The sequence below is a fragment of the Monodelphis domestica genome, chromosome X, assembly GCF_027887165.1.
Source record: "Monodelphis domestica isolate mMonDom1 chromosome X, mMonDom1.pri, whole genome shotgun sequence".
In the NCBI taxonomy this organism is placed as follows: Eukaryota; Metazoa; Chordata; class Mammalia; order Didelphimorphia; family Didelphidae; genus Monodelphis; species Monodelphis domestica.
Window position 1 is genome coordinate 87,271,300 of NC_077235.1, and position 20,274 is coordinate 87,291,573.

The following is a 20,274-nucleotide window of genomic DNA, read 5'->3' on the forward strand; positions in this document are numbered from 1 at the left end:
AGGGGAGAGCTGAAGTGCTGGCTGAAGTCCCCCATGTATGGACTTGACTCACACAGACATGCCAGCCCATCTTTGGGGGGGGGATTCTCAGATCCTCCATTTCTCTGGGTGTGTTTGTGCTCATTTTGTGAGTTAAGTAGGCCTCGAGGTTTTCGGGGGCTTGGATATTCTGACACTGTGTGGTGCTGGGTGACCTTAGGTGAGTTGCTGCCCCCACGTTCCACCCCCATAAGCCTAAGCCTAAGCCACCACAGGGGCCAAGCAGGGCCAAGTCTTTTTCTTCAAGAGGCAAAGAGCCGAGCAGGGGGCCGAGTGGGCCCCATTTACCAGTAGGCCTCCCCTCCCCCAACCTTCTGGATGAGTGCTAAGAAGGACACTCACCAGGATAGAAACTTGGTAGCAGTCAGAGCTCCGCCAAGGCAAAGTCCAACTGTGGACTTCCTCTGCCTCCAACCTCTCTCCCAGCCGGCTCCTGTCTGGCCCTGGGCTTCGGGACAGCCAGGGATAAGTAAGACTAGCCTTTGTGAGGTCACCCACTTTGTTAGCAAACATTCCCTTGTTGCTGTGACAACAGAGTCCAAACAGACCCCTGGGCCCAGCCCGGCCAGGCTCACCACCCAAGACACTGTACTTTCTAAAGAGACCATTGGTTAAGTTAGTGAATTATGCCCAATCCACTCTCCCTGCCATCTCTTTGACTAGAGAGAACTGGGTGTCCTCTTTGGCACCAGGGCTCCCCTAACCCTCAACACACTGGGCAGCCCCTTCATCTCTGCCTCACCAAATCCTCCATGAAGGCCCAGGTCAATGGTCACCTCCTCCAAGAAGCCCTCCCTAACTCCAACCCCTTGTCCATCAGGAATAATCCTTTCCCCTGGACTATCAAATCAGAGGGTGGCATCCTCCCAGTGGAAAGGGAGCTCCAAGGCCATCTTCCTTTGTTTCACAGAGGAAAAAACTGGGGCCCCAAAGGGGAAGAGCCTTAGGATGTGGCCTCCAGGCAGGAAGGGGAAGTCCTAACAGATTCAGAGGGAAAGAGGCCTTTAGAATGGCAGGTTCCAAAAAGTGGAGATCAGGCTCTGGGCCCTGCTAGGTCCCACACTGTTTCTCACTTGGCCCTTTGAGTGTCTCCTTCAGGGAGGGCTATTAAGAAAGGATTGGGGGGTGCAGGCAGCCAGGCCCCGAGACAGGAGTTCTGGGTTCAAATATGGCTTCAGATGCTTCCTAGACAAGTCAGTTATAACCTCCATCACTTAGCCCTTACCTCTCCTCTGCCTTGGAACTGCTCCACAGTATTGATTCTAAGACAGAAGGGAAGGGTTTCAAAGAAGGAAAAGGAAAGAAGGAGCCGACTGGCACGTGGGTCAGGGAGGAGCTGCTGAAAGATGTCTCTCCCTTCTTCCCTAGGCTGGGAAGAAGTTCTGGAGTCTCTAAGAATTCCCCGAAGAGGCCCCAGCCAGCCTTTGAAGCTACAGCCAGAACAGGACGCAGCAGCCACAGGTTAGTCTGATGGGATGAGGTTGTGGGTCCAGTTGCACAGGAGAGATGCTGGGAGGAATCCAGAAGACAAGAGGGGAGCCTGCAGGGTCTGGTAGGAGGAAGACCCTGAGGGAGAGAAACTGAGGCTGCTGGGAGAGGGGGTTGTCCTTGTTAGCCCTGGAACAGGCAGGTGACTTGGGGAGGTCCATCCTCCTAGGAGGTGCCCAGAGCTGCCCTACTCCCAGCTCCACTCACACTGCCTTGATGTGGGCTCTTTGGGGACTACAGGAAGTGCACCTTGGCGGGTACAAGAATTCCTTGAGGAAGGCAAGAAAATGAGACTGAGAAAATGGGTGAAAGCCAGGTTTTGGAAGGCCCTAAAGAACTGGGACTTCCTCTTAGATGCAGGAGCCCTGAGTTTGGGCTCTGCTGTTCCTGGACTTCCTGTTTGGAGGTTTCCTTCAGAGGTGATGGCTTTCTAGCTCCCTTTGCCCTCTGGTCCAAAGAGGCCCTCTCTCATTTTTCCTTCTCCCTCTTGAACTGGGCCTGGAGTCAGGCAGGCCTCAGACACTGACTAGTAAGTCTCAGTTTCCTTAACTGTAAAATAGGGCTAATAAGAGCACCTGTGTCCCAGGGTTGGCGTGAGGACCAAATGAGATGTTATCTCTAAAGAACTTAGCACGGTACCAGACACACAGCAGACACTTAATGAATGTTTGTCCTCCCCCTTCCTCTGAGTTGTTCGTAGTGGAAACACCCAAGCAGGGAGGGGAGGCCTGCTAGCAAAGGAGTGAGGGGCAGTTGGTTAGCTCAGTGGATAGAGAGGCAGGCCTAGCGATGTGAGATCCTAAATTCAGACCTGGCCTCAGACACGTCCTAGCTGGGTGACCTTGGATGAGTCACTTAAGCTCCACTGGCTAGCCCTTCTTGCTCCTGTCCCTTGGAGGCAGAAGGCAAGGGTTTCAGTGGATCTGAGAGTCCCCATCCTGGCCTGGGAGACATGAGCCAACAGAACCGTATTTGCAGAAACAGTAGGGTTTAATGGGCTGTGAGAAATCATCCCAGATAATGGCCTCCACCCCCACCCCCACCCCCAGACCAGCAGGGCCCACTTTGGTTGGGAGCGGGGTGGGCTGCCCTCCCTCCTTGACCACAATCTCTGTTGGAGAGGGTGTGCCGCTACTTCTGGGGGGGGATTCCAGTGAGGCATGTGGCAGGGCTTCAGGGCAGGCAGGCCCAGCCAAAGTCTCCCTGACCTCCTGATGCCCCTAAGAGCAGGGGCCTCCCAGGCAGGGTGTAGGAAGAGGAAGTGGCAGTAAGGGTGGGCAGGCCAAGCTTTCAGGCCACCTGCTGAGTGTCACAGCCCAGAACTTCCACCCTCAGGGCAATGTGGTTAGCCCAGCTCCAGGGGTGGATCCTCAGGAATCTGGCAAACAGGGGCGGCTCCACGGGGTTCACCACCGGGCTGGAGTGATCTCGATTTCCCTTGAAGATCTGGAAGGGAAAAGGGGCTTCTTGTGGCTTGGGCAGACGTTCTCAAAGGAAGCCTGGGCCCAGAGGTTGGCCTGCCTAGGTCAAGCGGAGGTGCCAGGAAGAAGGGAGGGATGGAGGGAGGAAGGACAGCCAGCCAGCCATGCTCCCAAATAGGAGAGGAACAAAGAAGAGGCCAAAAGGGCCTAGCTCAGGGATCCCAGCATGTGGTTGGTTATGTCTGCCACTCTCGTGCCCTCTGTGGAGGAGGAGGAGGGCTTCGAGAGCTGGCAGGGGCTGCTCCAGCTTAGGTCCTGGAACACAGGAGGAAGCAGAGGGAGGCTCTGGGCCCCAGGCAGAGAACTGGGAGCCCCTCGGGAGCCCAAGGTGGGCACCACCTCACCTTTGCTTCCTACGGCCTTGTTTGGAAACCCTTCCCTTCTGTCTACGGAGCCACACGAAGGACCAGCTCCAAGGAAGGGCTGAGGCCACATTTGAACCCAGGTGCTGGCGCCAGCTGCAGGCCTGGTGCCCTATCCTCTGAGCCACCCTGCCACCCCACTGCTCCACTCCTAATGTTAACTAGAGGCAATAGGGAGCCACTTAAGAAGTTGGAATGCCCTGGCCCTGAGCCCAACGCTCTGGTCACGAGGAATGCTCTCGGAGACCACCCCCCAGCTAGTTTAGTGGTGATCATGGTATGTGGAACTACAGTCACCAGCCGAGCTCAGGACATGTGAGAGCTAAAGGAAGTCTCCAAGGTTGCCCCGACCCAGCCTCTCATTTTACAGATACAGAAACCGAGGCCCGAGCGCACACAGGCTGAACCGGAAACAAGGACCTCTGACTTCCAAATCCAGTGTTTCTGGCTGCTTCAGTAATCAAGGGAAGCCAAGAATTCACATGGGCCCTACACTGGGTTAAATATGAGAGAGACAGAGGGAGAGAGGGTGAGAGACACACACACAGAGGGAGAGACAGAGAGAAGGGGAGAGAGATAGAGGGAAAGAGACAGAGGTGGAGGGGGGAGAGATACACACAGAGAGACAGAGGGAGACACACAGAGAGACAGAGGGAGAGACAGAGATGGAGGGGGAGAGAGGGAGGGTGGAGAGATACACACAGAGAGACAGAGAAAAAGAGAGACAGAGGGAGAGAGATGGGGGGAGGGGAGGAGAGATACACAGAGAAACAGGGGCAGAGAGAGGGAGAGACACAGATGGAGAGAAAGAAGTGAAGGTCACAGAGAAATCGAGAGGACCACATTAGGGGGAGGGGCAGCCACTAGAATTCTCCCGGCCTTCCCCTCTTGCCCCTCAGAGGCCTCCCTCAGAAAAGGTGCCAGCCGTCAGCTCTCACTCCGCTCTCCACCCCCAGGGCGTCCTCCCCAGCACCCACTGGAACTCGTCGGGGGGTTGGGCGGGACACCCCAGGGGCTCGCCTCCTCCTGCTACGTGCCTTCACGCCGTCCCCCTGGCGGAAGAAGGTCCAGTGTCGGCCATCGCGGCTACTGGACAGCGCGAACTCCCTGACGTACATGCTGGTGAGGATAGAGCGCGTGCCCTGCGTGGTCACGCCGGTGACCTTCTTCAGCTTCCCGAAGTCCACCTGCAGCCACTCCTTCCGCCCGTTCTCCTGGGGACCCACGACGGCAGGGGCCGCGCTCAGCGCCTCCGACAGGCCAGCGCCGCCCCGTCCAACCCTGGGCCCTAAGCAGAGCCTGCACTTCCGGGGAGCCGGAGGGAGCCTCGCCGCCGCCTAAGAGCCCCTCAGTCTCCCCGCGCTGGGCCCGTCTCTGGCAGCTCCCCGTCCCCCGCCCTGGAGCTCGGGTGCGGGGATGAGGGAGCCCTGGACCCGGTCCACTCTGCCCCGCATACCGCTTACCTGGGGCCTCCAGGCGTTGGTCCGGCCCTCGAGGCGGAGGCGGGCTTGGGAAGGGGCCCAGTTGGCAAAGGCGCCGGCCTTGTGGGACGAAGCCGTGACCTGGGCGTCCGAGATGCCGCCATCCTCCATGCCCAGGGGGAGGCTGCAGCCTGGCGGGGGAGGGGTCAGCATCAGCAGCGGCGGCCGTCGGGGCCCCACCCCGTGCAACCCAGTCTCTGGGCCCCGCGCCCACGCATGCGCAGACACTCACTGGCCAGGTCACAGCCGAGCAGCTCCATCCTCAGAGTGCTGCGCCCGCTGAAGTGGGAGGGCTGCAGGCAGATGTAGCGGGCCACGATGGGGGGGTCGAAGACATTGGCTTTGATTCCCGACGCGTCCACGTTCCCAAAGAAGACCTGTGGTGAGGGGCAAAGGCCGGGCACTGCTTCTCGGCTCTCCCCCTCTGCCCACCCAGTGACTGTCTGGGACGCGCTCTCCTGGGTTCATGCGGGTCCCCCTTTTGCCCGCTCTCCTTGCGCCCCTCCTAGGAGCTCGTCCGGCTCGCGCCCCACGTCCCAGAGCCCTACGGAGTCACAGCACGTGAACGCAGGCCAGTCGGGGAAGGAGAGAGCCACCTCCCTGGGGTGTGGGGGCCAGGGTAGGGAGGGCACCAGCACCATTCTCAAGGGCTTCCAGCTGGGTACTGTGAGGCTCCCCCTTTATTATGCAGCCCAGAGGGCTGATGGGACGAGGGCCCCGCCCCACCCCTTACCTCAGCACCTCGGGAAGCCAGGCTGTTTGCGGACCCCCAAAGGTGGCTTCCCAGCATGCGCATGTGGCAAAGGCCCGGGACCTAGCACTCCCAGCTACTTGGAGATCATGCCCACGGGCAGCCAGTTTGCATTTGTCCACCACAGTCCCAACCCTCTAGAGCTGGGCATTCAAGGCCATCTTGGCCAGTTCCCACAGAACTGCTGCAGAGGCAGCAGAGACCCAGGCCCAAAGGGGCAAAGGTACTCGCCAAACTCACAGAACTAGAGGGCAGCATAAGTGAGGTCTCCAGTTTAGGTGGCCTCCTAGGGATGATGATAACATGCTCTTCTGAAATGAAACTGTAGCTCAGAAAACTCTGGGCCTAAAGCCAGGGAGACCTGGGTTCAAATCTGCTGGGATGTTAACTGTGTGACCCCGAGCAAGTCACTGAACCTCTCAGGGCCTCAGTTTCTTCGTGTGTAGAAATGAGGGGTTTGGCTTCTGAGATCCCCTCTAGCTCTAATAGTGGTTAGAAGAACCCCCCCCCCAATAAAGAAGTGGGGAGATTTAAGCCAGCAACATGTGCCTTCATTCCTACCATGATTGGTAGCTGGGTGGCTCTAGCACTGGGCCTGGAGCCAAACACTTCCTGGCTGCTTGGCCTGGTCACTGAACCTCTGTTTGCCTCAGTTTCCTCATCTGTAAAATGAGGGTCAGTTCCAGAGATATTGTGAGAATGAGATAATGTGGGTCAAGTACTGGACAAACCTTCAAGCACTTTTGACTGCTACCTATTATTTATTATCTTGTGAGGGATGGAGGGAAGTCCTGAGAAGCACGAGGTGTTTGCTGTCATCAGTTGAAATGCAGACAAGTTCCACACGGCCTTGACTGATTTTCGTGTATGTCTGTCGAGCAAGTGCCAGCTCCATGACACATATGGCTCATCTGTGCCACCCTAGTCAACAATTCCGTTTAGAAATTCAGTCAATAAGCATTTGTGGCACGTCTACCATTCGCACACTGGTACTACAAACTACAGAGACCGAAGCATGCTCCTTGCCGTGAAAGCACCCATGCTCTACTTGGGGATGGATCTCTTTCCTGAGGGGTTTGGGGGATTCTTCTCATTTCGATGAGGATTTCGGGGTCGTGTTCCTTGAAAGATGCCATCCAGGCCCTTTTTGGATCATGACTTTCAGGTAGGATGAACTCTCCTCAGTCTATTTTCTTTGTTTGAACTCCTCCCTTCTGTTTCAGAATCTACTGTATTGATTACTGTACTGTACTGTACTGTACTGATTGATTTTGAGCTCTTATTTTAGAGTTGTGTGGAAGGGAACTTGGAGAACTCCGGTGAGTTCCTGCCTTACTCCACCATCTTGGGTCCGCCCTAAGAGCTCACATTCTAGGGAGGATGACAACGACGACAACGACGACAAGCAAATGGCTTCAGGGGGGAAAGGCCTCCTGAAGAAGGTGGGGGCAGATGACAGCACATTTGGGGCACGGGGATACCAGTGAAATGGAGGACCATGAAAGAGGAACAAGTGACTGCTGTGGCTGAACTGCAAGCTGTGTGTCTGGAGGGCACGTATGTGAAACCTGGACGTGACAGAAGGAGCTACGGTCCAGACTGCTCTCCTTTCAGCCTCCTCATCTCTCGGAATCTTGGCCATTCTCAGGCCCCAGCTCAGGGTTTCTATCTGCCAAGAAATGTTCTTGGACTTCCTCTAGCCAAGCCACCTCTTCCTTCTCTGGCATGGATACTCTTACCAGAGGAATTTAGATTTGGTCCTGGAGGTGATAGGGAGCCTCTGGAGTTCCTTGAGTAGGAGAGTGACACAGTCAGACATGTGTTTCAGGGACATCACTTTGGTGGCTGAAGGAAGGGTGGACTGGAGTGGGAGAGAGAGAGACTTGAGGCAAGCAGCCCCACCAGCTGTTATGGCCATAGACCAGGCATGAAGCCCTGTCTGGGGCCAGGAACCTGTGAGGGAAGGGGGTGAGTGAGAGATAGTGCGAAGGTAGAAGAGGTCGAAGAGTATCTGCAGTGCTTCAATAGGGTATGTCAGTTGAGTGCAAGAGGAGAGTGGAGGATGTCACCGAGGGCGTGAGCCAGCATGTAGTCTGGTTGGGTGGTGGCATGCTTCATAGTCACAGGCAAATGCAGAAGGGATGAGGATGAAGGAGGGTGAAGACGAGTTCTGATTGGGGCATGTTGCGCTTGACACGCTCAAGTTATACCAAGGTGGAATCATGCACGAGGAGGCGGAGCTCAGGAGAGAGCCCAGGAACTGGATGGCTAGATCCACGAAGCTTCTCCACGGAGAAGGGGACAGGAAAGGAAGCTGACAAGACCACCCAGGGTCATAGAATGGACCTGGGGCCCATGAACTTGTTTGGTTTGCCTAAACTCTCACCTTCTATCTTAGAAGCCACACTAAGTAGCAGTTCCAAGGCAGAACCCTAAGGCCTTTAAGGCCCTTAAGGCCTAGACAGTGGGGATTAAGTGACTTGCTCACAGTCACACAGCTAGGAAGTATTTGAACCCAGGACCACTGAGCCTCCATAAACTTGTTTTGAAAAATATTTTGAAAATAATATTTCAATATAATTGGATTCCTTTGTGATCCTTTGGATGGATGGATTTGACTTTAGGCTTCCCCAGACTGATTAGTCAAGGAACTCATGACACAGCAAACTCTCAGTATGGAGGGAGAGGGGAAGGCGGCTCAGGACAGCACCAGAAAAGAGCAGTGTGCCAGAGGAGGAGGAGGGATTGTACAGAAGCTAGAAGCTAGAGTCATGATTCGGGCTGGCAAAGAAGGCTTGGACCAGGCGGCCAACAGCAGGGAAAAGGAAGCAGGGGACAACTACAAAAAAGATTGGGGCCATGGAATTAGCAGGACATGGTGAATGAATGCATGGGGTACAGGAGAGAATCAGAGAGAGCTCAGATCTTTAGCATAGTTGCCTGGGAGAACAGGCTACCATTGGGAGAATGCAGGTCAGGAGGTGAGCAATTTTAGGGGGAAAGATGAGTTTGATTTGTGGGGGAGGAACGGTCCTTGAGACTAGGGTTCAAGAAGTCTCCTGGGGAAGTCCCAGAATATTTCCTGATTTCCTGGCAAAGATGGCACTTGAGCTAGGCCCTAAAGGATGTCTAGGACTCAGAAAGATGAGAAAATTGAAGGGTATGCATGGAGGTATGTGACATGTGAGGGGAATCCTGCAAGCAAAGGCATGAAAGTCAGTTAATGGGCCAGTAGACGACTTTTTCCCCCCCTTTTTTAGGAGTGCCTACTCACCATCAAGGCCCCAGTAGAGTTTCCTCGGTAATTCTTCCATGTCTGTCCATCGAGGCTGTGCCTGACGGTGAACTGAGAGATGTAGAGGCTAGAGAATTTCTGTCGAGCCCCTTGGGTCTTGATACCATGGACAATCATTGGCTCCAACAGATCGACCTGCCAATTAAGCCAGAATCTCATGTCTCTCTGTCTGTCTCTTGGACACTTGGAATCCCTTAGGGGAAACTCAGTTTGACAATTAAGCTCCTTCCACATTCAAGGTCCCAAGAGAAGGATGGCAGGTGGCGGACAGCCAGAGGCCCCAACAGAAAGCTGGAATCTTAGGAGAACAGAAGGAACACGAAGAAGCAGCAACCTTGAAGGACACAGACAGGAGTCTCACAGGAATGGGCTGGGGTGCACGGGTGGTGATCTCCATCACCAGAGGGAACTCAGGAAGGGACAAATTCATGGACCTTTATATCATAGAATATCCCAGGCCCCCTGCCAGCCACCGGCAGACACAGGCAGGCCCAAACTACTCTTCGACTTCCTGCACTCTCACTCTACTGAGGGGGGCAGCATTTGCCTAATTACTGCAGATCAGCAGAATTTAACTTGAGGGACCAGAGAGCTGGAATGGCCAGGAAGACCAGAAAGGTCATGGAGGCGAAACATCATTGGACCTTTGCTCCAGTGTGTTGAGCAGGGGAGTCAGTGGGGGCAAGCAGGGCAGCTTCCTAAGAGCACAGGGTGCCTCTCCCGGAGTCAGAGGCTCCTCCCCAGGGGCCCTTGTTGGACCACCACTTTCTCCCTATTGCTGCTTCTCATGTGAAGTTTGTGGTATTTCCCCACCCCTTGGCATCCTCTCTCCTGTGGACACTAAGCTCTCCTGCACTCATTCCCTCCAGCAGACAGGCTTGAACCAAGCAAGCCCTGAACTGTTCTCTTCTCCAGAAGCAATCACCAAATCCTGTCAGGCATAGCCTCCAAATACTTCCTGTTTCAATCTCTTCCTCTCCCTTCTGCCTTTGGCCATTCTAACTAACTCCAAGACTTCTTTCTATTCGCTATCCCCAGCAGAGAGCCCCTTGGGCCAAGCACCAAGAGAGGCACAGAGTTGAGATATGAGTGGGGACCAGCAGTGACCCCGGGCACAGTGAGAGTTGACCTGTCTTCACAATGAAGTCTGCTTGTGTCCTGGCAGGTCATTCAATTAGGGCAAGTCATGGAGCCATAGATGATTAGAGGTGGGAAGACCCTTAGAGGTCGTCTGCTCCAGCAACTTCCATTTCAAGATAATATAAGTATTCAACACCATTGACCAGAAAAGGGCTTGAGAAGGCCTTGAATGCCAGGCAAAGGAATCTAAATAGAACTCCATAGTCAACAGTCTTGGAATGATGTCCCTGATGAACTCTGGGACTTTGGCAAAATTTTTAGACATTAAACTGTACAATTTCCCTCCCCCTTCCTCCCCACCTTGATCCCAGGGAGAATAAGTGCAGTAGGAGAGCCTTGACTTCAGACATTGATAAGTTGTTTGCCGAATGGCCTGCTGGCCCCCTGGAGGGAACGAGGACCTTGGGACCACACAGAGTCAATTGCTTAGGGCCCCAACCTGGGCCATGAAGGTCTAGAGCCCCAGGGCTAGTCAGGCAGTGCTTTTCACTCCATCAAGCAGATGTGGAACCACCACCAAGTAAACTATAGCCATTTGCTTGCCCTTCAGAGACGACTAAGCAGATGCCCACCAGATGAGTCTGGCTCTGCTCCAGATCACCAAGCCCACTGTGGCTCCTTCACCTTAGAATGGGTCTTTCGGGGCAAAGGAGCATCTTAACCCTCACTGCTCATCCCCTAAGCTACCATGTCAATGGTGGATGACTCCTTGGGGAGCTCAAAGCAGTTCAGCTTTGAGCAACCCTGAGAGCAGCCGTACATTGAGCAAATAACTAGAGATCCCCTAGGAAACCCTAGGGTGCAGAGGTCTCAGAGGATATGAGCACCCAGAATGGACTGCCCCTCCCAGAAAGGGCTAGGAAGCAGCATTTCTCTAGCACCTACTCTGGACCAGGCCCTGGGCCAAATGTTTTACAAATAGGATCTCATTTGGTCAAAGAAGCTGGTAGACAGCCCAATTCTGAGCCCTGCCCCATTGTCCAGAGAGTAGACCTGGTGGCTTTCCTTCTGTCTATCTCTCCTCCCTGCTCATGTGTAATTTGCCTGCTATTTTACTGGAAAAGCCAACTGGTTTATCTTGGTGGCTCCTCTGATTCAGCATCTAGCCAACATCTTAATATCCAGCTCTGACCAAGGGACTTCTCTGCTTAAAGACTTCCAGGGGATCCCTACTACCTCTCGATCAAATCCACATTCCTTAGCCTGGCACCAAAGGTCTTCTAGGATTTCCTGGCAGCACTTGCCCCCCCAAACCCCAAGCCTTGAATGTGGTCCTTCCTTACCTCTTCTCAGAGAACTGCCTTAGCTCCAGCTTAGGAACCTCCTTCCCCTCCTGCCTCTCCTCTTCTTCCTTCTCTCCTTCCTCTTTCTCCTCCCTCTCCCAGAGTCCTTCCCTGACCCTGCACCCCAAAGCCCTCCCTCAGGTGAAGGTGTTAAGACTCTCTTCCCATCTTCCCTGATCCCAGTTTCCCATTGGCCTCATCAGATCCTACCTCGTGTTAGCTGCCTAGCTTTCCCCCCCAGTTCCGAGAACGTAAGCTTCCAGCAGGCAGGAGTAGCATGGCCACAGTGCCGTGCTTTGTATATCAGAGGCTCTTATTGAATGTGTGGTACAGTTCTGGCCTTCTCAGAGGATGATGCTATGACTGAATAAGGCCTACCTTGATCCAAGGATTGGCATCCTGGGTGCTCCAGGCATTGATCGACCCAGCAGAGTTAAGTCTGGCCAGCTTTGGGGCCCACTGGCCTGCATCAAACCAAAGAGAAAGGGATTTGAAGTGTTTCTTATTCTTTCAGGCCTCTCCCCTTCCCTGCTCTCTATGTTCCGGGCAGTTGTGGCCCAGCTCAGCTCTAAAGAAAACATGCTGTGTGCTCTAGGTCAGAGGCTCTGGTGGCGGAGGGCTGTAAGCACCAGTTTTGCTCAGCTATTTGGGGCTCAGGTTTTGGGGTGGCTTTGTGGGTGGGTAGGGGTGACAAAGGAAGTTCACTGGAGGGAGGCCCATATCTGGACATGACTGTGATTTGCAAAGAACAGGAATCAGTAGAACTCAAAACTAAAGCCAAAAAAGGGGTTGAACGAGATGGGCTTGGCAGACCCTTCAGAGAGTCTGTGATACAAGATGTGCATTCTGGGGCCCTGCTCCAACATGATCTCTTCAGCTGAGGATCAGATCAAAGGGAGATGAATACTTCTGGAAAGCGCAATTTCTCAGAGACCTGCCATTATCCCTGTTGGAGCTCGTTCCCAAATGTGCTCAGAAAGAACAGCCCTTGGGCCACCAGCCAGTGGCCAAGCTGGGTCTTCCAGAGTCCCAATTCCTTTACAAAAAGCTTCCTCGGTGAGAAAGAAGCCATTCTCGCTAGCTGTGGGACTGGCTCCCTATCACCCTGGCACATAGCCAGCTTGCCACTTTGCAGGGGTCTCTCCCTTTTCTTTATCAGTCATAGTGACTTGGATCAGAAAGCCAAAAGAGAGCTCGGGAATCCACGGGTCATTTCAGTATTTCCCATAGACAGGATGTGCCAAAAGACTTTATGCAGTTTTGAACTTTAATAGCTTAAAGCCACACTAAGACTTTTGGGACAATGTATTAGAAAGAGTTCAATGAAACGGACTCTTAAACACCAAGGACATCTTTACAGCAGCAGAGGCCATGCATGTTCTCTGGCAGCAGGGGAGGGATGGCTGAGGCTACCTAAGTCTCCAATTCTAAACTTCTGAGAGATCAAGCTGGTAGGTCAATGGAATGGCATACAGCCCACATAGAAGACCCACCAGGGGACTTCAGGATACCAGAACACGTCTTGAGCAAGACTAGAGGGCAAACCCAGGGATGTGAAAGAAGCCGGCCCAGCTTACTTACCATATTGTCCAGAAGCTGTGATCTGAGGATCAGCGATCTGTCCCGATGCCATCCCCAAAGCATTCTGACATTCTACAAGGGAGTGACACAGAGAGGGAAAAGCGTATATGGAGTGCCGGGCTTTGGAGAGGGCCCTACTGTTTGTTAACCGAGTTCAGGCTGCAGAGTGAGCCCTAAACCGAAAGCCCTTCTGGCCACAAACTTGCTGGGGAGACCTTCTCCAAGTGAAGGCGATGGCCTTCTGGAGTATCGGGCATGAAGCCGTTGTCCTCATCCTTCAGTAAATTTCAGAGATCAGGGTTATGATTCCATCCACTAGTTCTTTCCGGACCCTAGGATGGGCTCCCCCCGCTCCCCCCCCAAACTTGGACTTCCTGAGGGCATGGTCATGGAGCCAATTTCTCTTGTGGTTTCCCTACTCAACTGTTTTCCATCTGAAGCTTTCCCTAGGTGTCTGAAGAGCACGGTGTCCAGTGCAGAAACTAGTAGCAAAATATGACTCAAGAAGGTCTAACTTTTCCAGCTTCCTGATTCCCATCATTCCGTCCCTTCGACCCTGGAGACCGAGCCCCTGACCCAGCTGGAAAATCCCGCTTGGTCTTTCTCAGTCTGGGCTTTGCCACTACTGACATTATCCATACAGGGCCCTGCCATTCTCTGGGGATCCTCAGTTATCCACCCTTGTGTTCCCTTAGCCATGGTGAAATGAGAGGCCCAAGATGACACTCTCTAATCTAAAGGCCAAATCCAACTAGCAGGAGTTTTAAAAACTTGCCCAGTTGCTTAGGTGCACTAAGCACATCAGTGTGGAAGGTTCATGCACATTTGCTCAGAGGGGCTCTGGGGGAACTCCTCAGCTGATGGCATGAGCACAGGCCTGCCTAGGAGACAATGTCAGTGTCTTACACCATACCGCCTAATTAACAGAAACCACTCAGCTACCTCTGCTGCATCTGCATTGTGGCCCTGTCCACAGACTTGTTTTTAGGTTCTGCTGGTCTCCTCTCCCTCCCGAAACCCTAAAGGAGTAGGAAGGAGAACCCCTCCTCTCCACCCTGTGCTCACGGTTGGTAACTTCTGGCACAGAGGGTGCTAACCTTATATCCCCCTCTGACCTCCCAGTATTCATCAACCTTCTCAGCTGCCATGGCTTCCGTCTCAGAGCTCTCATAGCCTCTGACCATCACCTCCATGCTCTGAACATGGAAGTTTCCATCTCTGATCACAGTCTCCCAATGCTCTCCCTTGCTTCTCCAGAACCCACTCTTCATCCCGACTGCAATCCAGATTCCCCCCATAGCTCCTCTTCTTCTCTTGGCACTCTTGCTATGGCCAAATTGATCTTGTTCCATAGCCTCGACGCAGTTCAAGGAACTCTCTCCTTGAGTCTCGTGCCCTCTCCCCCTTCCACTCTGCATGCTCTGCTGCCAGAAGAAGTCCTCCAAGCAGAGTTGGCAGGGACTTCAGCAGCCAGAAACTAGTCCCAAGGAGCTCTACTCCAAAGTCATGGTAGCTGATGTCAACTGGGCTCTCATCACTTCCAGAAATTCTTCTCTTCTGCCTTGATTCTTCTTATCTCACTGCCCATGATATCTGGTCAAGACTCCCTCTTCTTTGCTCAAGTCTTTGCAGAAGACCTCGCCTTATAATTTACCAAGAAAAATGAAGACCGTCTGTGATGAGCTTCATGCTTTCCCTTACTTCCCACTTGCATTATCCTCCAGCCTCTTCCTTTGCTCCAGTCTCTGAAGAAGGATGGTCCTTCTAGCCAAGGCCAATCTCAACACCACTGGTCCTAGTTGCCTCTTCTCCCATAACTCCCTCCATAACAATCATCTTGAATGAATTTAATTCAAGTCATTGATTTGGTAGGATTCTCAGAGCAATTTCATCTTTTGCTGCTCTACTGAGCTGCCATCTTGATTCTGCCCCTCCCCAATCCAATTCATTGAATGCTAATAATCATCACTCTTTAATTGTCCTCTATCTACTGAATTCTTCCCTGCTACCTTCCGACATGCCCAGATCTCCCATCCCACTCTGTGTCCCTTCTCCATTTCATATGGGCAACAAACATTTATTAAATGCTTCCTATCTGCTGAGGATTGAGAATACCAAGAAAGGCAAAAGTCCAGACCCTGTCCTCTGGAAGCTCACATTTGAATGGTCAACAAAATGAGCAAATCACAACACACCTCTAAGATATATGTAGCGTAAACAGGTTGGGGCTGGAGCAGCCAGGAGATACCTCTTGTAAAACACAGGACTTGAGCTGAGACCTGAAGGAAGCCAGCAGATGGGGAGGAAGGAGAGACTTCCAGGCCTTGGGGAAGGAAAGCCAGGGAAAAGGTCCAGAATCCAGAGATGGAGTATGATGGAGAGGAACAGCCAGGGTGAGTACATGGAAGGGAGGGTTCAAAGGTACAAGAAGACTGAGAAGATGGAGGATGAGGAAGAGGAGCCACATTCTGAGAGAGTCGGGCTGACCGATGGATGGTGGTGCCCTCAACAGTCCTAGGGAAAGTAGGCCATGGTTGGGGAAGTTCAGGTTGTGAGAGGGCTTGTGCTGGGCTGGAGGTTATTCCTACAAAGAAGATTCCTTTTCATTGTTGCCTCCATTTCCCCACATCCTTCAGGAGAGTGTAATTCCTTGGGGGCAAGGGAGACAGAAACTATCTGCTCTGTGTGTGTGTGTGTGTGTGTGTGTGTGTGTACTGCCTTAATAAATGTGTACCAAATCGCACTGAATTCTCACACACACACCTTTTGGGCCATGCAGGGGAGAAGAGAGATGCCCCAAGAGTTTTGAGTTTCCTTCCCATTGGGCTCTAGCATAGCCATTTTATTTGTAATGAAAATCCCCTACCAGGCCAGGGTTTTTTCCTCCTCGTGTGGAATTTAGTGCAGACTTCCAACTCTATTCAGGTCTAAAAGAAGGAAGACAACCAACCACTTGCTAGCTGGGAATTCCCTCACTGATTCCCAGCTTGACTTTGGGCGTGTAAACCTCCCATGTCTCCATCAGTCTTTTCCAAGTACATCTGGAAAATGGAAATCTTTTTTTTTCTTTTTTTGTTTTTTTTTTGTTTTTTTTAAATTTTATAGTATTTTATTTGATCATTTCCATGCATTTTTCATTAAAGACAAAGATCATTTTCTTTTCCTCCCTCCCACCCCCCCGTGGCCGACGCGTGATTCCACTGGTATCATATGTGTTCTTGACTCGAACCCATTGCCATGTTGTTAGTATTTGCATCAGAGTGTTCGCTCAGAGTCTTTCCTCTGTCATGTCCCCTCAGCCATTGTAGTCAGGCAGTTGCTTTTCCTTGGTGTTTCTACTTCCCTCAGTTTGTCCTCTGCTTTTGGATAGTGTTTTTTTCTCCTTGATCCCTGCAGATTGTTCAGAGACATTGCATTGCCACTAATGGAGAAGTCCATTATATTCGATTATACCACAGTGTGTTTGTCTCTGTGTACAATGTTCTCCTGGTTCTGCTCCTCTCACTCTGCATCACTTCCTGGAGGTTGTTCCAGTCTCCATGGAATTCCTCCACTTTATTATTCCTTTTAGCACAATAGTATTCCATCACCAACATATACCACAGTTTGTTCAGCCATTCCCCAATTGATGGGCATCCCCTCATTTTCCAATTTTTGGCCACCACAAAGAGCGCAGCTATGAATATTTTTGTACAAGTCTTTGTGTCCATTATCTCTTTGGGGTACAGACCCAGCAGTGCTATGGCTGGATCAAAGGGTAGACATTCTTTTATCGCCCTTTGTGCATAGTTCCAAATTGCCCTCCAGAATGGCTGGATCAGTTCACAACTCCACCAGCAATGAATTAATGTCCCTACTTTGCCACATCCCCTCCAGCATTCATTACTTTCCATAACTGTCATGTTAGCCAATCTGCTAGGTGTGAGGTGATACCTCAGAGTTGTTTTGATTTGCATCTCTCTGATTATAAGAGATGTGGAGCACTTTTTCATGTGCTTATTAATAGTTTTGATTTCTTTATCTGAAAACTGTCTATCCATGTCCCTTGCCCATTTATCAATTGGGGAATGGCTTGATTTTTTGTACAATTGATTTAGCTCTTTATAAATTTGAGTAATTAAACCTTTGTCAGAGGTTTTTATGAAGATTTTTTCCCAATTTGTTGTTTTCCTTCTGATTTTAGTTACATTGCTTTTGTTTGTACAAAAGCCTTTTAATTTGATGTAGTCGAAATTATTTATTTTACATTTTGTGATTCTCTCTATGTCTTGCTTGGTTTTAAAGTCTTTCCCTTCCCAAAGGTCTGACATGTATACTATTCTGTGTTTACCCAATTTACTTATGGTTTCCTTCTTTATGTTTAAGTCTTTCACCCATTTTGAATTTATCTTGGTGTAGGGTGTGAGGTGTTGATCAATTCCTAATCTCTCCCACACTGTCTTCCAATTTTCCCAGCAGTTCTTATCAAATAGTGAATTTTTGTCCCAAGACCTGGGATCTTTGGGTTTATCTTATACTATCTGGCTGAGGTCGCTTTCCCCCAGTCTATTCCACTGATCCTCCTTTCTGTCTCTTAGCCAGTACCAAATTGTTTTGATGACTGCTGCTTTGTAATATAGTTTGAGGTCTGGGACTGCTAGGCCCCCCTCATTAGTGTTTTTTTTCATTATTTCCCTGGATATCCTCGATCTTTTGTTATTCCAAATGAACTTTGTTATGGTTTTTTCCAAATCAGTAAAGAAATTTTTTGGGAGTTCCATGGGTATGGCACTAAATAGATAAATAAGTTTGGGCAGGATAGTCATTTTTATTATGTTGGCTCGTCCTACCCATGAGCAGTTAATGTTTTTCCAATTGCTCAAGTCTAGTTTTAGTTGTGTGGCGAGTGTTTTGTAGTTGTGTTCATATAGTTCCTGTGTTTGTCTTGGGAGGTAGATTCCTAGGTATTTTATTTTGTCTAAGGTGATTTTGAATGGGATTTCTCTTTCTAGTTTTTGCTGCTGAGCTGTGTTGGAGATATATAGAAAAGCTGATGACTTATGCGGGTTTATTTTGTATCCTGCAACTTTGCTAAAGACATAAATAGGTATATAGAGATATGCATGCATAAATACATATACATGTGTATGTATATATATATATATATACACATGACTAAAGCTAAAAAAGAAAAGAGGTTATGACTAAAAGAAATGGGAAAAGAAACAAATGGGGGTAAATTTATATGTCACAAAGAAGCTCATGGCGGGAGGGGGGAGAACATCGATACACTGGAAGGGTAAAGAGGTTGGAGACAGGAAATATTCAACTCTTACGTACTTTGAAACTGACCCAAAGAGGGAAGAACAATCCAATCCATTGGGGAAGAGAATAGATTTGCGCCCTATAGGGGAGTAGAAGGATAAAAAACAGACTGGTGGGGAGGGAAGCAGTACAAGGGAGGGAGAGGGTGGGGGGGGAATTTTTAAAAAGACTACAGGGGAAAATAAGGGAGGGAATAAGAAGGGAGGGGGGTAGAAAGGGAAATACAAGGGGGACTGATTTAAAGTAAATCACTGGACTAAAAGGTAGAGCTAAAGAAGAAAGGTTAGAATTAGGGAAGGATATCAAAATGCCAGGGAGTCCACAAGTGACAGTCATAACATTGAACGTGAATGGGATGAACTCACCCATAAAACGTAAACGAATAGAAGAATGGATTAGAATCCAAAACCCTACCATATGTTGTCTCCAAGAAACACACATGAGGCGGGTAGACACCCATAAGGTCAGAATTAAAGGATGGAGTAAGACCTTCTGGGCCTCAAGTGACAGAAAGAAGGCAGGAGTGGCAATCATGATATCTGATAAAGCCAAAGCAAAAATAGACCTGATCAAAAGGGATAGGGAAGGTTATTATATTTTATTAAAAGGGACTTTAGATAATGAGGAAATATCACTAATCAACATATATGTACCAAATAATATAGCACCCAAATTTCTAATGGAGAAACTAGGAGAATTGAAGGAAGAAATAGACAGTAAAACCATATTCGTGGGAGACTTGAACCAACCATTATCAAATTTAGATAAATCAAATCAAAAAATAAATAAGAAAGAGGTAAAAGAAGTGAAAGAAATCTTAGAAAAATTAGAATTAATAGACATATGGAGAAAAATAAATAGGGATAAAAAGGAATACACCTTCTTCTCAGCACCACATGGCACATTCACAAAGATTGACCATACATTAGGTCACAGAAACATGGCACACAAATGCAGAAAAGCAGAAATAATAAATGCAGCCTTTTCAGACCACAAGGCAATAAAAATAACAATCAGTAATGGTACATGGAAAACCAAATCAAAAACTAATTGGAAACTAAACAATATGATACTCCAAAATCGTTTAGTTAGAGAAGAAATCATAGAAACAATTAATAATTTCATCGAGGAAAATGACAATGGCGAGACATCCTTTCAAACCTTTTGGGATGCAGCCAAAGCAGTAATCAGAGGTAAATTCATATCCCTGAGTGCATATATTAACAAACTAGGGAGAGCAGAGATCAATCAATTGGAAATGCAAATAAAAAAACTCGAAAGTGACCAAATTAAAAACCCCCAGCAGAAAACCAAACTAGAAATCCTAAAAATTAAGGGAGAAATTAATAAAATTGAAAGTGATAGAACTATTGATTTAATAAATAAGACAAGAAGCTGGTACTTTGAAAAAACAAACAAAATAGACAAAGTACTGGTCAATCTAATTAAAAAAAGGAAGGAAGAAAAGCAAATTAACAGCATCAAAGATGAAAAGGGGGACATCACCTCTGAGGAAGAGGAAATTAAGGCAATCATTAGAAATTACTTTGCCCAATTATATGGCAATAAATATACCAATTTAAGTGATATGGATGAATATATACAAAAATACAAACTGCCCAGACTAACAGAAGAGGAAATAGAATTCTTAAATAATCCCATATCAGAAAATGAAATCCAACAGGCCATCAAAGAACTTCCTAAGAAAAAATCCCCAGGGCCTGATGGATTCACCAGTGAATTCTATCAAACATTCAGAGAACAGTTAATCCCAATACTATACAAACTATTTGACATAATAAGCAAAGAGGGAGTTCTACCAAACTCCTTTTATGACACAAACATGGTACTGATTCCAAAACCAGGCAGGTCAAAAACAGAGAAAGAAAACTATAGACCAATCTCCCTAATGAATATAGATGCAAAAATCTTAAATAGGATACTAGCAAAAAGACTTCAGCAAGTGATCAGAAGGGTCATCCACCATGATCAAGTAGGATTTATACCAGGGATGCAGGGCTGGTTCAATATTAGGAAAACCATCCACATAATTGACCACATTAACAAGC

At 49.6% G+C, this 20,274-nt stretch overlaps 1 protein-coding gene and 1 long non-coding RNA gene across 5 annotated transcripts in view; one reads left to right on the plus strand and one right to left on the minus strand.

Moving 5' to 3' along the window:
* Nucleotides 1-230: 230 nt before the first annotated feature.
* LOC130456199 (uncharacterized) lies at nucleotides 231-3,804 on the plus strand. Of its 2 annotated transcripts, none has more exons than XR_008914793.1 (3): nucleotides 231-654; nucleotides 1,408-1,500; nucleotides 3,741-3,804. It is a non-coding gene; the product is annotated as an uncharacterized LOC130456199 (long non-coding RNA). The 2 variants fall into 2 exon arrangements; XR_008914794.1 differs by lacking the exon at nucleotides 231-654 and adding an exon at nucleotides 661-803.
* F8 (coagulation factor VIII) overlaps nucleotides 2,499-20,274 on the minus strand; it is a 71,414-nt gene continuing 53,638 nt past the window's right edge. For 2 of the 3 annotated variants that reach the window (XM_056809879.1, XM_056809880.1), the window contains exons 20-26: nucleotides 12,902-12,973; nucleotides 11,699-11,784; nucleotides 8,877-9,032; nucleotides 5,084-5,228; nucleotides 4,834-4,982; nucleotides 4,408-4,584; nucleotides 2,499-2,973 (exon numbers count right to left, since the gene is read on the minus strand). In XM_056809879.1, the coding sequence (XP_056665857.1) occupies nucleotides 2,818-2,973; nucleotides 4,408-4,584; nucleotides 4,834-4,982; nucleotides 5,084-5,228; nucleotides 8,877-9,032; nucleotides 11,699-11,784; nucleotides 12,902-12,973 (941 nt within the window). In that variant the 3' untranslated portion in view covers nucleotides 2,499-2,817. The remainder of the gene's footprint in view (nucleotides 2,974-4,407; nucleotides 4,585-4,833; nucleotides 4,983-5,083; nucleotides 5,229-8,876; nucleotides 9,033-11,698; nucleotides 11,785-12,901; nucleotides 12,974-20,274) is intronic. The other variant, XM_056809881.1, reaches the window with a different exon arrangement.